At 38.8% G+C, this 15192-nt stretch overlaps 1 protein-coding gene across 6 annotated transcripts in view; it reads left to right on the plus strand.

Moving 5' to 3' along the window:
• synrg (synergin, gamma) overlaps positions 1 to 15192 on the plus strand; it is a 122930-nt gene that overhangs the window by 104011 nt on the left and 3727 nt on the right. For 3 of the 6 annotated variants that reach the window (XM_073053351.1, XM_073053355.1, XM_073053353.1), the window contains 3 exons: positions 2259 to 2407; positions 6944 to 7054; positions 8238 to 8270. In XM_073053351.1, coding sequence (XP_072909452.1) covers positions 2259 to 2407; positions 6944 to 7054; positions 8238 to 8270 — 293 coding nt within the window. Of the gene's footprint in view, positions 1 to 2258; positions 2408 to 6943; positions 7055 to 8237; positions 8271 to 15192 lie in introns of those variants that run through there. The other 3 variants (XM_073053352.1, XM_073053356.1, XM_073053354.1) reach the window with 2 other exon arrangements.

The following is a 15192-nucleotide window of genomic DNA, read 5'->3' on the forward strand; positions in this document are numbered from 1 at the left end:
CACCTCCCTAACATCATCCTATCTAATGTACGGTCTCTGGAAAATAAAGCTGATGACCTCAGAGCAAGATTGCAGTACCAAGGGGAAATCAGGGACTGCTGTATATCTGCTTCACAGAGACATGGCTCAACCCCCAGCATTCTGGACTGAGTGCTCCAGCCCCAGGGGCTTACCTTTCACGAAATGGACCTGAACAAAACGTCAGGGAAAGGCAGGGTCAGCAGTGCTTGCTTCATGATTAACTCATTGTGGTGCACAGGTGTGGCTAGCCTGACCCAGAACATCCGGTAATTAAGTGTTGTCTATTCTATCTGCCAAGGAAGTTCTTCACTGTCATCCTGATTGCAGTGTACATTCTACCCCTTGACCAGCACTACCACAGTACTGCTGCCACAACACACTTTATGACTAATATCAGTGACAATAAACATGATTTTATCGAGCAATGTACCAGTGTGTGATAATCCATCAGGTGATGATCAACAGCATGTCCTAGTGGGCTAGACAATACAAATCAATCAAATCAAGTTTAATTGTCATTCAAACCATACATGCATACAGCTGAATCATCCTCTGGGGCCAAGGTGCAAAAACATACACACACGTTCAAAATAACAGGAAAGAAAAAAGAAAGAACTTAGTCGTGTCAGAAAACTAATATTTTGTCCAGGTCCCTGAGCGACAAGTCCCACAAATTAATGGTTCCTGGCAGTCCAGCCTGTAATTTCACCAATCCACCACTGGAGGCCCATACAACCCCCCAACTGAGCCTGGGCGCCATGCTATAACGCAAACCTCAGGACTGAAGCCTAGTCTTAGCTACAAACGAGGCAACACTGCTGCTCGTTGCTTGTCTGCTACCAAGCAAGGGAAGCAGGCCTGTGCCAATCAATGTCCAACAGGGTCATGGTTCTGCTGCATGCCGCCTTCACGCCAACTCGAGGGCACCAACTCCGATGCCTACAAGTAGCATGCAGCAGCATGGTCTCTACCTAGGTCAGCTCTTCCGAACCCAAACTGGCTTCTGCGGCTCAGTGGTCCAGCTCGAACCCCCAGGCCCGACTGCCCAGCTCTAATCGCCTGGCCTGACAGTCTGATTTGACCTCCCCGGCCCAGCGGGCCGACCTGCCTTCTCTAAGCCACCAGATGGTGACTCCAAACAATGAGCAGCTCATTGATGTGGTGGACCTGATGTACAGGTAGTTATTGGAGTTGAGAATAGTCTTACTATGTATAAAAACACATTTAGCAAGGAAGAAAAACACCTTTGGTTGGCCCCCGAGAGGCCATTGCGTGTATACGCTCTGCCATCATATTGGAAGAACACTTGTTGTAGACTTCACATTAGTTACATTTAACCAAAACACAACAGTTTCTAATGGCTTTATTATTTTATCCAATCACAGAAATTACCTTTGCACCCATCATCTCTATGATGTACACTGTTCTCCCTCCCTTTTTTCCCTTCCTATCTCCCTCTCCCTTCCCCCTCTTGCCCTTTCACTCTCACTCACTCGTCCTGTCCTTCCCTCTCTCCCCTCTTTCTTTCTCTCACTCCTTTTCCCTCTCTCTCCCCTTTCCCTCTCCCTTCCTCCTCTCATTTTCCCCTTTCTCTCCTCTTTTTCTTTCTCCTTTTCTTTCTCTCTCCCTCTCCTTGACCCCTCCCCTCCTTCTCCCCTCCTCTCCTTCTCCCCTCTTCTCCTTCTCTCCCTCCCTCTCCCTCTCTTTCTCCCTCCCACTGTTTTTCTCTCCCTCCCCCTCTCCTGCCCCTCCCACATCCTCTCCCACCCCTCTCCCTTCCCAAATGTCACAGACCATAGCCTGGAGAATTGAGTTAAAATAGAATTCTCTTAGTGGTGAAAAAAAGAATGGTAATAATTGATTGATGTCCTTATAAATCAGTCCCTAAGTCCCTGGCTTCTTTCTAATGGGTCATTTCTTCTGGGGCTATTGTGCCCACATATAAAGAGGAACCTGAAAAACCATATTATACCCAAAGGCAGCATTTATTATAAATACTAATTGGAGCCTTGCTGTTTCCACGCTCTTTTGAAATAAAGGTAATAATTTCATGATGATCCCATCGTCATAGTTCCCAAAGATATTTTAACATAAACCAGATCAGAACAAAGGAAATTAACCACTTCAACCATAGTTAAAAAAATAATACTCTGTTTATAAAAATTGTTAGGCGTGCTTATTACGTAATTATGAATCCATCTAGCTGTCATTAAGTGAACACTGCGTTCTTTTCACAGGGGTAATAGAGGTATATAGAGTCACCAAACGTGTTGAGCTCGGAATCAAAGCCACAGCAGTGTGCAATGAGAAACTCCAATTACTGATGAAGGAAATAGAGAAGATCTGGAGTAGTCTTATGATATTTATGTCACTCACTCCCCTCACGGTAAGACTGCCACTGCATTTCAACTGAATTTTCCTTCCAGCCAAATTAGTTTTGTACTTCCATTGTATGCTGGGGTAGCATTTTAATATTACAATTGAAAATGTTTCTGATACTAGGTGGTAATATTTTGTACATTCTACCCCATAGTATTCGAGGCACATTGGTCTGTCCAAGTAGGGAATTATGGATAAGCTAGCATACTTTTTGTTTCATCTCTGCCCTTAGCAAAAATAATAAAGTTCAAGTTTTATTTATAATCCACCTCCAACAAGAGGTTTCACTTTTGAAGATCATTTACCAACCCTACTTTGTTTTGAGCTCTATATTGGAATAAAAATTTTACACAACCTAAAAATTTTGTAGTTACAAGGTTAATTGGAGCAGCCGCTATTTGAGACAACTCATAAAGAACAAAAGCTAATCAAGAAAATACCCTGGATTTTCTTTGTTAATTTGGAACATCACCACTTAATTGGTCAGGAGCCTGTTGCCAAACAGGTTACAACTGGTGTCAGTTGCACGCATTTTTATGGCCATTAAACATTAGACCATGCTGAGAAAGAGTTTTTAAATAACATCAGTTGCATGTCATTGTGTTCAGAAAGCAGAGATGTTTGTCACTGATGGTTGATGAGAAATAAATGGTAAGACAGTTCAGAAATGTTTTGCTTACTGCAGTTTCAAGCATTCAGGCTTGCAGATACCAGAAACAACCAGGAGTGAAAATTAAATGATTTCACTACTTCAGCACGTTAGGAACTAGAAGAATTTGAAGGTATTGGCAATCATCTTGAATGTCACAATGAAAATGAAGATTTGCAAGAAGCAATCATCGAAAAGATTGTATGAAGGCAGTCCATTATCTGCACTAGGTGTCTGCAATGATTTTGTCCATTTACAGTCAATCAACAGAACACAGCTGTGTACAAAGCATGAATTTCTCCATCAATAACTAATAGGAGTTAATAGGACTTTCTCCAGACAGTCCTTCCAGGTGAGGCGATACTTCACCTGTGAGTCAGCTGGTGTGGAATACTGCCTCCAGTGCTCCCGGTGTGGCCTTTTATATATTGGTGAGACCCGACACAGACTGGGAGACCGTTTCGCTGAACACCTACGCTCTATTCACCAGAGAAAGCAGGATCTCCCAGTGGCCACACATTTTAATTCCACGTCCCATTCCCATTCTGATATGTCAATCCACGGCCTCCTCTACTGTCAAGATGAAGCCACGCTCAGGTTGGAGGAACAACACCTTATATTCCGTCTGAGTAGCCTCCAACCTGATGGCATGAACATTGACTTCTCTAACTTCCGTTAATGCCCCTCCTCCCCTTCTTACACCATCCCTGATTTATTTATTTCCCCCTCCCCTTTTTGTTCTCTCTCTGCCTGTTCTCCATCTCCGTCTGGTGCTCCCCTCCCCATTTTTTTCTCCCTAGGTCTCCCATCCCATGATCCTCTCCCTTCTTCAGCTCTGTATCCCTTTTGCCAATCACCTTTCTAGCTCTCAGCTTCACCCCTCCCCCTCCGGTCTTCTGCTGTCATTTTGCTTTTCCCCCTCCCCCTCCTACTTTCAAATCTCTTACTATTTTTTCTTTCAGTTAGTCCTGAAAGAAAAGATAGTCGGGTCTCAGCCTAAAATGTCAACAGTGCTTCTTCCTATAGATGCTGCCTGGCCTGCTGTGTTCCACCAGCATTTTGTATGTGTTAGTAGGAGCTAATACACTGTTTTATAGTATTAGTAGTGTTATAATTTATTCTGTGTTTCATTTAAGTACATAATTTGTTTCAGTTAAATGGTAGTTTGTCTTTTTAAGCCTTTCTAACTATGTCCATGAATCAGGGCATCCATTTAACTGGGTTAAAATATGCTGGCCCCAGTGTGTCCCAATTAGCTGTAATCCACTATATTTGACATTTATGTTCTTCATACATGTAGAATAAGCTGCAGCGTTCTATTTTTTTACTTCAGTAATTTAAGTTTAAATTCAGCTTAATTCAGGTCAGAAGTTGATATGATTTTCCCCATGAAATGAAGTCAATAGCTTTGAGCAAATTATCAAAGAAATCAAGTGATTTTTAAAATAAAAGTGCATTGAAGCAGAAAATTAAAGCTATTAAATACATTGAATTTTTCTTTATATACCTGCATTCCTTTGGAATAATACAGAAGGTAAGGAAAGTGTTTCATTTTGTTCACAGACGACAATTTTATGTCAGGATTAAATTGTAACAGTGTGTTATATTAAGTTGAGAAAAATGAATTCTAATGATTATGGTATTTTTATTAACACCACTTTGAGAAACTTGGGAACTAAATATTTCCCACATGTTTAGTGAAATTGTATTATCTGCATACAGCAAAAGACAGGAGGCAAAAAAAATTGTTGGTAATGTGTTACGAATAAATACTTTGCTCTTCCCCATCAGATGTCCTGAGAATTTTTTTTACAATGATGCAAGCCAGTTCTCTATCTGATAGTCACTTATCTGGTATTTCAATAAAAGTAATTTTTTCTTCCTTTATTACCATCGTATAAATAAAGGAACTAGCATTATTGACCACATGGTACAATCATAACTACAAACATATATAATGTTATATAATCTTGTGTACACTGGATAATACACTGCAGATACTGAAAATCTGAAATAGATGCTGTAAAACTTTGGAGTGTACTTTTTAAAAATTTGTTATGGTTGTATGCTTAAATGCATCATAAAAATACATGTTCATGATATACACAATGAAGTAAAAAAAGGTTGCATTGGCAAAAGAAATTACATTTTCCTTGAACTTTAATGCATTTTTAGATCCTATGGTTTTCCAGTGCACACTGATTATGATTTTATAATCACAACCCTTTCAGAGTCTTAGAACAATACAGAAACAGGCCCTTCAGCCCATCCAATCTGTGCCAATCTATTGTTCTGCCTTGTCCCATCAATGTGTACCTGGATCATAGTCCTCCATACTCCACCCATCCATGCACCTATCCAGAGTTTTCTTGGCTAACTTTAAACGTCAGTGAACTGACCTCCATCTTAAGTTATAGTGTTTATCATCCATCTTTTTTGTGAATGCTGCTTAAAGATCCATCATACAGATTTGGGGAACATAAATGGTGAAAATATTTGTTACTTTCTTAAGTTATTCTTTCATGCCTCAGAAGAATTATAGCTTAGATGGAATCTGAAGTGATTCCCTGGGCAATCAAATTGAAGTGTTTTGACAAAAGCTATGATTGTCTGATCTTCTCTGAAACAGCCATAAATTTGTAGGAAAGGGTGAATGGTGTTTAAACTGGGTTTTTTTTTGTATTTTTAAGAATGAAATTAAAAGAACTGGTGAAAACAGTGAGATTTCTCGAAGTTTTTCATTGGTTCTTAAATTTCAGCCTTGTCATAACTTCCCCGTACTCCTAAAGAAAAGGATCACGGGAAATCTAGCTAATGTTTATTTTTTAACTTTCTCTTTTATCTTTCTCTACATATATAATGTAGATATGTACCTCATGTGTATTTAATAGATTTTTATGTCAATTTTCCAACTGCAATTGCACTTTGAGTTACTATTCTCAACAATCCAGTCGGCTGAGGCAGCCTCTCAGTCTCACTGATTTAACAATGTTTGACTGAAGTGGTGATCTGCAGATTACTTCCACCTTTCCTTTAATAATTTGCAAGGCTGTGACTACACATAGTTAATGATGCAATCAATTACTTAATAAAATTCCCTAACATTTTAGACCAAAACTGGATGTTGCTGTACCTGTTGAAAGTGGTTTCTTCAAGTTATCTAGGGGTATACACACAGTGGTCGCTTTATTCTATATACATGTAGACCTGTTCATTAAAGCAAATATCTAGCCAGCCAATCATGTGGCAGCAACTCTTTGCATAATAGCATGCAGACATGGTCAAAAGGTTCAGTTGTTGTTCTGACCAACCTTCAGAATGGGAAAGAAATGTGATCTAAGAGTTTTTGACTGTCAAATGATTGTTGGTGCTAGATGGGGTGGTTTGAGTATCTCAGAAACTCTGCCCTCCTGGGATTTTTACACACTACAGTCTCTTAAGTTTACAAAAAAACCAAAAACATCCAGTGAGTGGCAGTTCTGTGGGCAAAAACACCTTGTTAATGAGAAAGGTCGGAGGAGAATGTTCAGACTGGTTCAAGCTGACAGGAAGGTGACTGTAACTCAAATAACCACAAGTTACAACAGTGGTGTGCAGAAGAGTGACTTTGAGTGCACAACATGTCAAACCATGAGGTGAATGGGCTACAGCAGCAGAAGACCATGAACATACACTCACTGGCCACTTTATTAGGTACGGGAGCTATCTACTAAAGTGGCCACTGAGTGTGGTCTAATAGAGTTGATAATAAAATTTTCTACAGCAGGAAATGGACAATGGGATGCACCCAACAAATGCATTAATTTACATAATGACTGTGATGGAAAATCTAAACATCGAAATCAAAATATCTGTATCTTAATTGTAAATGTAATTCATTTACATTCATTGCAGCCTGATGAAAACTCTCTGGATTTCTCTTCCTGTATCCTGCGTCCAGGAATAAAAAATGCTAAAGAGCTAGCCTGTGGAGTTTGTCTGCTTAACGTTGACTCCAGAAGCAAGGTAAACGCAAGGTTTCTCATTTCTTACTTAATGAACTAACATTTTTAATTAGTTACTTGCATGGAGCAGATCTGGCCTAGTTAACACCTGTCTATGGCTATTGATGTGTCTCTTTCCCTTCATTAATAAATTAAAACCTGCAAATGAAGAAACAGCAAATGTTTCATGATCTCATCGAATTTGAAGCCTTGGTTGGTTGCACAGCAATTTGAGCTGCAACATGAACTACTCCCATCACAGTGTCATTTGGCCCAGAGTAATGCCTTGTCCATCTCATCCAAATGGTCAGGTACATAGCAGGGTTCAAAAGGAACTAACAAATTCCTTAAAATTTTAAACACAGGAGATACTGCAGGTGCTGGAAATCCAGAGCAACACACACAAAATGCTGGAGGAGCTCAGCAGGTCGGGCAGCATCTATGGAGAGGAATAAAAAGCCTGCATTTCTGGCTGAGAACACTTCAACGGGGCTGGAAAGGAAGGGGGAAGATGTCAGAATAATAAGATGGGCAGAGGGGAAGGCATACGGGCTGGCAGGCGATAGGTGAAACCAGGTGAGGAAGAAGATAGGTTGATGGGGTATGGGAATGAAGTAAGTAGCTGGGGGCTGATAAGTGGAAACAGTAAAGGGCTGACGAAGAAGGAATCTGATTGGAGTGGAGAGTGGACCTTGGGAGAAAGGGGAGGGGCAGGGGCACAAGAGGGAGGTGCTAGGCAAGTGAAGAGAGGGAATGGGTAAGGGGTAGCCAGAATGGGAAATAGAAAAAGAGAGGGTGGTAGAAATTACCAGAAGTTAAAGAAATTGACGTTCATTCAGGTTAGAGGCTACGCAGACAGAAAATGAGGTATTGCTTCTCCAACCTGAGAGTGGCCTCATCGTGGCAGTAGAAGAGGCCGTGGACCAACATGTTGGAATGGGAATGGGGAGTAAAATTAGAATTGGTGATGACTGGGAAATCTTGCTTGTTGCTGGACTGGCTGTGAAATGGTACCTACGTGCATATGAAATTTCTTGCCTCAACACCACTTCATGGAGTCCTTTCAACCAGTGTTAACTCAATGTAATGTGAAGAGAGCTAAAAGTAAGCAGTGTGAGGAAGGATAAAACTGACCTTTTGAAGATGCAATCATTCCACTGATGTGGTACTAACTATATAATGACTTCACGTCTTACTTATTCCAGAAGGAAGAAAACTTGGAGGATCAGCCGAAACAAGTATGACCTTCTAAAAGTTATATCCAAAATCTGCCAAGTTGTTATGAATTGGGGCAAAATTAATATTAACTCTAGAATTGGCACGGGGATAAATTTGTTACCTGTCCTTTCTTTCAGTATAATTTGGGGCTCTTGAGTTTCTTTAGAATTGTTTAAAATCTGTCGTCTCCTTCCAACGGCTGATGGGTTCCTTTTCCTGATGGTGCTATGGTGGTATTTTTGGATTGCATGGGGAAATGGTGATGCATGGATCAGGTCTGAGTGGTTTTAACATGCATGTTAATGAAAGATTATGCATCTTACTAATAAAACTGGAATTCCTTGCATTTAACAAATAAAAAAAATTGTTAAATGCAGTAAGGTATGTCTTCAAATGCTTGCTTGCATCAGTGTGCAGGTTCTTTATGGTTGAAACAGATCTGTCTCACTCATGATAAACTTGTTCTGTATAATAGACAAATTAGGGAACTGATTAACCTTTCACAATGCAATTGTACAATCGTGTCTCCAATCATCATGGAACTTCACAGTTTTAGTGATTATGCTCAGAAAAAGTTGTTGATGAGCATGATTCAAGAGGAGAAGTTTATTCATCAGTCTGTGATGTGTTTGTCAATCTTGACAAGGGCAGTGGTGTGTCTGTCAATAGCTAGGAGCATTCAGACTGAATTAGGAATATAAAGCAGTAACTTCTGCTGGGTAAGAACACAGGAACTAGGAGCAGAAGTAGCCATAAGATCCCTTGTCATTCAACAAAATCAAGGGCTCATCTGATCTTTGGCCTCAACCCTGTTTTCCTGCTTGACCCCCATAACCCTTGATGCTCCTGTATTTCAAAAATCTATGCATCTTAAATGTCCTACATGATTCAGTATATACAGTTCACTATCTCAGGGAATTCCTAAGATTCATAAGTCGCTGGGAGAAGACATTTCTCATCATATCAGACTGAAGTAAATAATACCTTCCCTTAAGTCCGTAACCTGCTGACTTTCCCTCCAAGAGAAACATCATCACTATGTCAGATGCCATCCAAATCGCATGTTGCACGGAAATCACCTCTTTGTTCTAAATTAAGTTACCCAAGGCTAACGAGTATTTACAGCTGGAACAGAATCAAACTTTAGCAATGATTTCTACAACGTTAAAAAGAGATCACTGTGCCAGTGATCCCCATTGAGAGTTCGATTCCCGCCGCTGTCTGTAAGGATATTGTACATTTTCCCCATGACCACATGGGTTTTTTCCAGGTGCACCAGTTCACTGCCACATTCCAAAGGCCTATGGTTAGGGTCAGTGAATTGTGAGCGTGCTATGTCAGTGCCGGAACAGCCTGCACCATTTTCAGACCATGTTTGGTCGTTGTCACAAGTGACACATTTCACTGTATGTTTCAATGCACATGTGACAAATAAAGCTAATCTTTTATAGAGTGCCCAATTCTTACATATCAAGAAAGACTTTAGCTGAATGTTAATTGATGCTGGTACAATAGAATCACATTCAAGCCACATTGAAGGGAAGGAATCGAAACAGTAATTGAGCAGAATAATAGTACCACACCACCAAATTGTTTTTAGACTATTCCACAGCTATTTGCAACCAATGAAGTGTAGTTATTGTACTGTAGAGAACATAGTTCCCACTAACTATCATAATGACTAGATTATTTATTTTAGTCATATTTACTGAGAGATCAGTTTTAGTCAGGACATGTGCAATTACCCCTTCAACATAATGCCACAGAGTCTTTTACACATAACTGAGAGAGTAAATGGTAGTTAGCTTAACTTCTCACCTGAAGGAGGTCATCTTTAACTATGTAGCATTATGTCAGTACTTCACTTTAGTGTAAAAAATTTTCCCCATGTATTCAAGACATCTTTTGTTCAGTTGTAAATGTATAATAGTCCATTATGCTAGTACTAAATGTGTGACTATAATTACTTTATTAATCCCTTGATAGTTACTTCACAATATATTCTCTTGGATCAGTCTTTTTTTAAATCTTTTTTAGAGATTCATGCTGGATGATCTCTCAATGAAGATTCCAAAAGTAATTCATTGGTTTGAAATGTATAGGCCGATAAATATCATGAAAAATTAACCAGATCAGTTTAATTATTGACTACTAGTCAAAAACACTGTCAGTCACATGCATGTCTGAACGTATCATCCCTTATGTTTATTTTTTAAATGTTCTCCTTCGGCAAACTGCTCCATAGAAGTAACTACAGCAATAGTCCAAGTGGCGCATGATTTCTGAGTGAAACTGATTCAATCTTCTGTATGTTGTGACACAAAAAACAAATAGCAAAACAAAGCATAAACAAAATAAAGTATGGTCCATGGAATTGTTTTGGTTCATTTTGGAAATGCAGACCACTTTGATAGTTTGGCCGTAGAAAGGCAAGTGACATGATGTGCTATCAATATAGATTTAAAGTCCTCTGATGGAGGAGATTCTTTGTTAGAATTGTCTATACAAGAAATCACCCACAATTACATGACCATTTCAAACAATGGACATCAGTCAAGCCTCAGTTTAATGGTTGCTCTGATAGCTAACTGCTTAGAGACGACTAGACTCATCGATGAGGGCTGTATTGGTTACAATGCCAAAAGCAAACCAGTTGCTTTTTAATGATACAGATGGACCAAGGTTATCAACTTATTCTTGTTAATATCAATATTTTGGTGCTGCTCACTCAGACGAGAAAGTATCAAGTTCTGGCCAACATCCTAGGAAGGTCCAAGATTCAAAGTCTGTATGTGCGTTATGAAGAATATTGTACTTTTAACCCAGGACATGTGCGGCAAAGAGCATAGAACAGTACAGCACAGCACAGGAATAGTCTAATCGGACCACAGTGTTGTGCTGAACCAGTTAAAAAGCAAATTAAAAACATCCAAACACTAATCCCTCATACCTATGCCATGTCCACATTCCTCCATCTTCCCCACATCCATCTGCCTATCCAAGCATCTCTTAAAAGCTTTTAATGTATTTGCCTCTACACCATACCAGGCAGCATATTCCAGGCATCCACCACTCTCTGAGTTAAAAAAAACATAGCCCTCACATTCCCCCTTGAACCTAACCCCCTCTCACCTTCAATGTATCCCCTCTGGTATTAGATATTTCAACCTTGGGAAACAGATACTCTCTATCCACTCTATCTATACCGCTCATAATCTTGTAAACCTCTATCAGATCTCCCCTCAACCTCCAGCGCTCCAGAGAAATCTAGCCTCTTGTGATAGCACATGCCCTCTAAAGCAGACAGCATCCTGGTAAATCTCCTTTGCACCCTCTCCAAAGCTTCAACATCCTTCCTATAGTGGGGGTGACCAAAACTGTACACAATACTCCAGGTGTGACGTAACCAGAATTTTATGAAGTTGCAAAATAACCACCTGACTTTCGAACTCAGTGCTTCGACTAATTAAAGCAAGCATTCCATAAGCCTTTTTAACCACCTTACTGACCTGGGTAGCCACTTTCAAGGAGCTAACTTTTGCTTCCAATCACTTAGTGAAATTTCATCTGGAAGATGGCATAGCCAAGTGTCAGATGAGAACATGATCTTGTTCTCCTTTAAATTTCTCAGTTGTGTAGAATTGCTTTGGAAATATGCAGAAGGCAACAGCTGTTGATAGAACTCTACATTAATGAGGGAGTCAATACCATAGAATAGAAAGGGCAAGTTGTATTTTGAGTGATGATATACGAATTCACGGCATATAATAAGACTAACACTATAAATGCATTTCAGAATGATAGAATATTTATCTTGGAAAGACTAAAATTATAGCCCGTGAGCCTGTCACTGTGCTTGAATTCAAATTACACTGTAATTGTCAAAGTAATAATTAAGACATTGCTGCAAGAATTCATAGTTACCCATTTCTGTGGAACTGGAACAATGCATTAGTTTTAAAGAATGATTGCAGGTAATTATGTAGAAAACTTGTTGTAATTTCTTCTATGTAGAATAGTGAACTCTCTAGAGAATTTTCTTAGTAGAAAGTAGGTGTTGAGGAATTCTTCATCCTGCTGTTATAAAATATAGAAGGAATTAACCCTTTCAGGATTGAAAAACATTAATGCCCCAATGTTCTATTCTTTAAAAGTATGCTGTGCACAGAATGCTACTGGAAGAAACATTGTGTTCTTGTTAATGTTATAACATAAAATCCTTGGAAGTTACACAAATATTTTTATATATCCCAGAATAAAGCATGACTATCATTTAAAAGATGAAAATTTATTCATTACTTCAAACCCAACGCAGATTTTGGTCTGTTGGTGTGCTATCAGAAAAGTTGAGTTAACTTCTTCCCTTCCCTCTACGGTTTATTAGTATTTGGCCCTTTTGTTCAAGTAAAATGCAATGTTATCATGCGACGTCACCGGTGCCAAGCTGCATGGGTCCTAGTGCCCTTCCCTTGGACAACATCAGTGGCGTGGAGAGGGGAAGGCCTGCAGCTTGGGCAACTGCCGGTCTCCCATACAACCCTGCCCAGGCCTGCGCCCTGGAAACTCCAGGCGCAGATCCATGGTCTCTTGAGACCGACGGATGCCACCATCATGGATTGTTAATCACAGTGACATAAAATAACTAAATAGACTAAGGGTAGGGTATTGTTTGGTCTTGATTGACAAATAACTAAACACAAGAGTTTCTGTAGATGCTGGAAATCCAGAACAACACACGCAAATGACTATATAGTCATACAACTTACATGTTTTCAATGGGGACTTAAAAGAGAGTATGAACTTAAGTAAATAATTATTGATAGATTCTACTGTCAGAGTATTTGATCATATTTTGACGCATATATATATGATAAATTTTATATTATTGATTTGAGATTCATTTTTATCATTCTTTACTGTTAAAATGTCTACAAATAGCCTCATCATATTTTCTCCAGTGTTTATCTAGTTTCCTAATGGATTTTAATTCAGAATTGAATGAATCTGGCTGAATGTTGTGTCATTTACCATTAACTGTAACAATTTTATGGTACATTTAATTGCCACATTTTTCCACATCAGAGGTCATTAATATTGACCAGATCATTTCCTGGAACAATTTTTGTTACATCACTAGACTGACTTTTAACTTGCTTCGTTAACAACTTTCCACACTCTCACCGCCTTATGTGCTGCTTGGTACATCTTTCCTCAAGTAAACCGTGCTCTGATGATGATTCTGCTGTGAGAGCTCAAAGATGGATTACCAAATAAGGTTTTTTTTAAGGTGTGGCATTCGTAACTGCCAACGTGAAGAATGACTGTACAATGAATGTCAACTATATTGTTCCTTGTATCCATACAATTTAGGTTAATGAAAGTAATTTACAGCATTCACCTACCTGGCACTTGTGTTCAAAATCTGTAGAATTTTATCCTTATTTTAAGCTGCGGTTCAAATTCAATTAATGTTCATTTATTTATCCCTTGTATATTGCAACTTATAGTTCGCATTTATGTCCTGTTGGCTTCCAAATTCAGTCTTTTGAAGCACAATTTGTTTCCCACTCAAGCCAGAGTATTTGTGTGGTCCTATTTTCAGTGCAGATTCATTCTTCCTTGTACATGCTTCAACATGACCTTTGATTAGTTGCTTTAAAAGCCTGATATTACTTGAAGATCCTCTTCATGGACTTCTATGATCCCATACTGGGTCTACTATTTCTTGGGCCTATAAACTTGAACTCTACCTGTAAGGGTACAGCTTTCCTAACACTACAACAATTGATTTTACAATTCCAACTACCTAAGGCTTCATAGAACAAATCCTTTCACTCCCAATGTGTTCTAAATTAGATATCAGATTTTTAAAATTATGTTCCGATGAACATTGGGTATGTTATGGAACTGTTATTTGAAGAATACCTTGTGGAAAATTTCTGATTAATACTGTTGCAAGTATGGTCATCCTTAATAAACTGGCCAATCAGATTACAAATAAAAATGAATGCTTCAGAGAAAATAATGATAGATTATTTTTGGTTTCCACTAGTTTTAAATTTGGCATGCTAATTCAGGAGTACCTTTGAATCTCATAATTTCCGAGCATGAGGGTTGTCATTTAAATTTAATTCAAGACTACTTTTATTTCCTGATTTGTAAGAATAAATTTTAATTCAAGTGAATGTAAAATTCAGCATTTTGTGAGCCATTGTTGATAATATTACATAGTATACATTTCTCATTGACTTGTCATACATACTTTATATATTTGTGTGTTGTTAGAACCCACAAATTATACCTCCCTCCCCCAGAAAAAAATGCTGTGAACCTTCAATAAGAATCAACATTAAAAAGTTCCTATGCTGTAACAATCTTCCCCTAATTCAATCAACAATACTGTTTGAGTGTGACGATTGACAGCTTAATGAAAATGTCCCTGAATTTTGAATAATCCTGTTTACTTTAAATGCCTTCTCCTTGTATTTATTGGCTGTTGTCCATTCTCTTTCAAGCCCTCCAGAAGCTGGAGCAGGAACTGTGTATTTAATATAACCCTGTCAGACCCCTGTGAAATAAAGCCAACAGCAATCGTGAAAGGATAGGTTAACTCATTTAAATAGTATACCGAAAATATTTAAAAATTTCTTCCTTGTTCTTTCCTGATTCAACAGCAAACAAAGAAGGCACTACACATGTTAAAGGTTATTAGAAATTATTAGTTATATAAAGAATAAAATACAGAAAGAGAGAAAACTGATTAATAGAGTAATAAAAGAGACAAAATAATACTATCACTAAATCACGCCACACAATAAACTACCGGAGGGAACCACAAGTCCCTCTCCGTCTCAATGTCCTTGTCTCTATCTCCCACTTTCACAAAGAAGTTGCCCCTTATTATACCCTTCAAGACCCTTTACTCTTATTGCTTTCCCAGAC

The sequence above is a fragment of the Hemitrygon akajei genome, chromosome 8 (genome assembly GCF_048418815.1).
Source record: "Hemitrygon akajei chromosome 8, sHemAka1.3, whole genome shotgun sequence".
Classification (NCBI taxonomy): Eukaryota; Metazoa; Chordata; class Chondrichthyes; order Myliobatiformes; family Dasyatidae; genus Hemitrygon; species Hemitrygon akajei.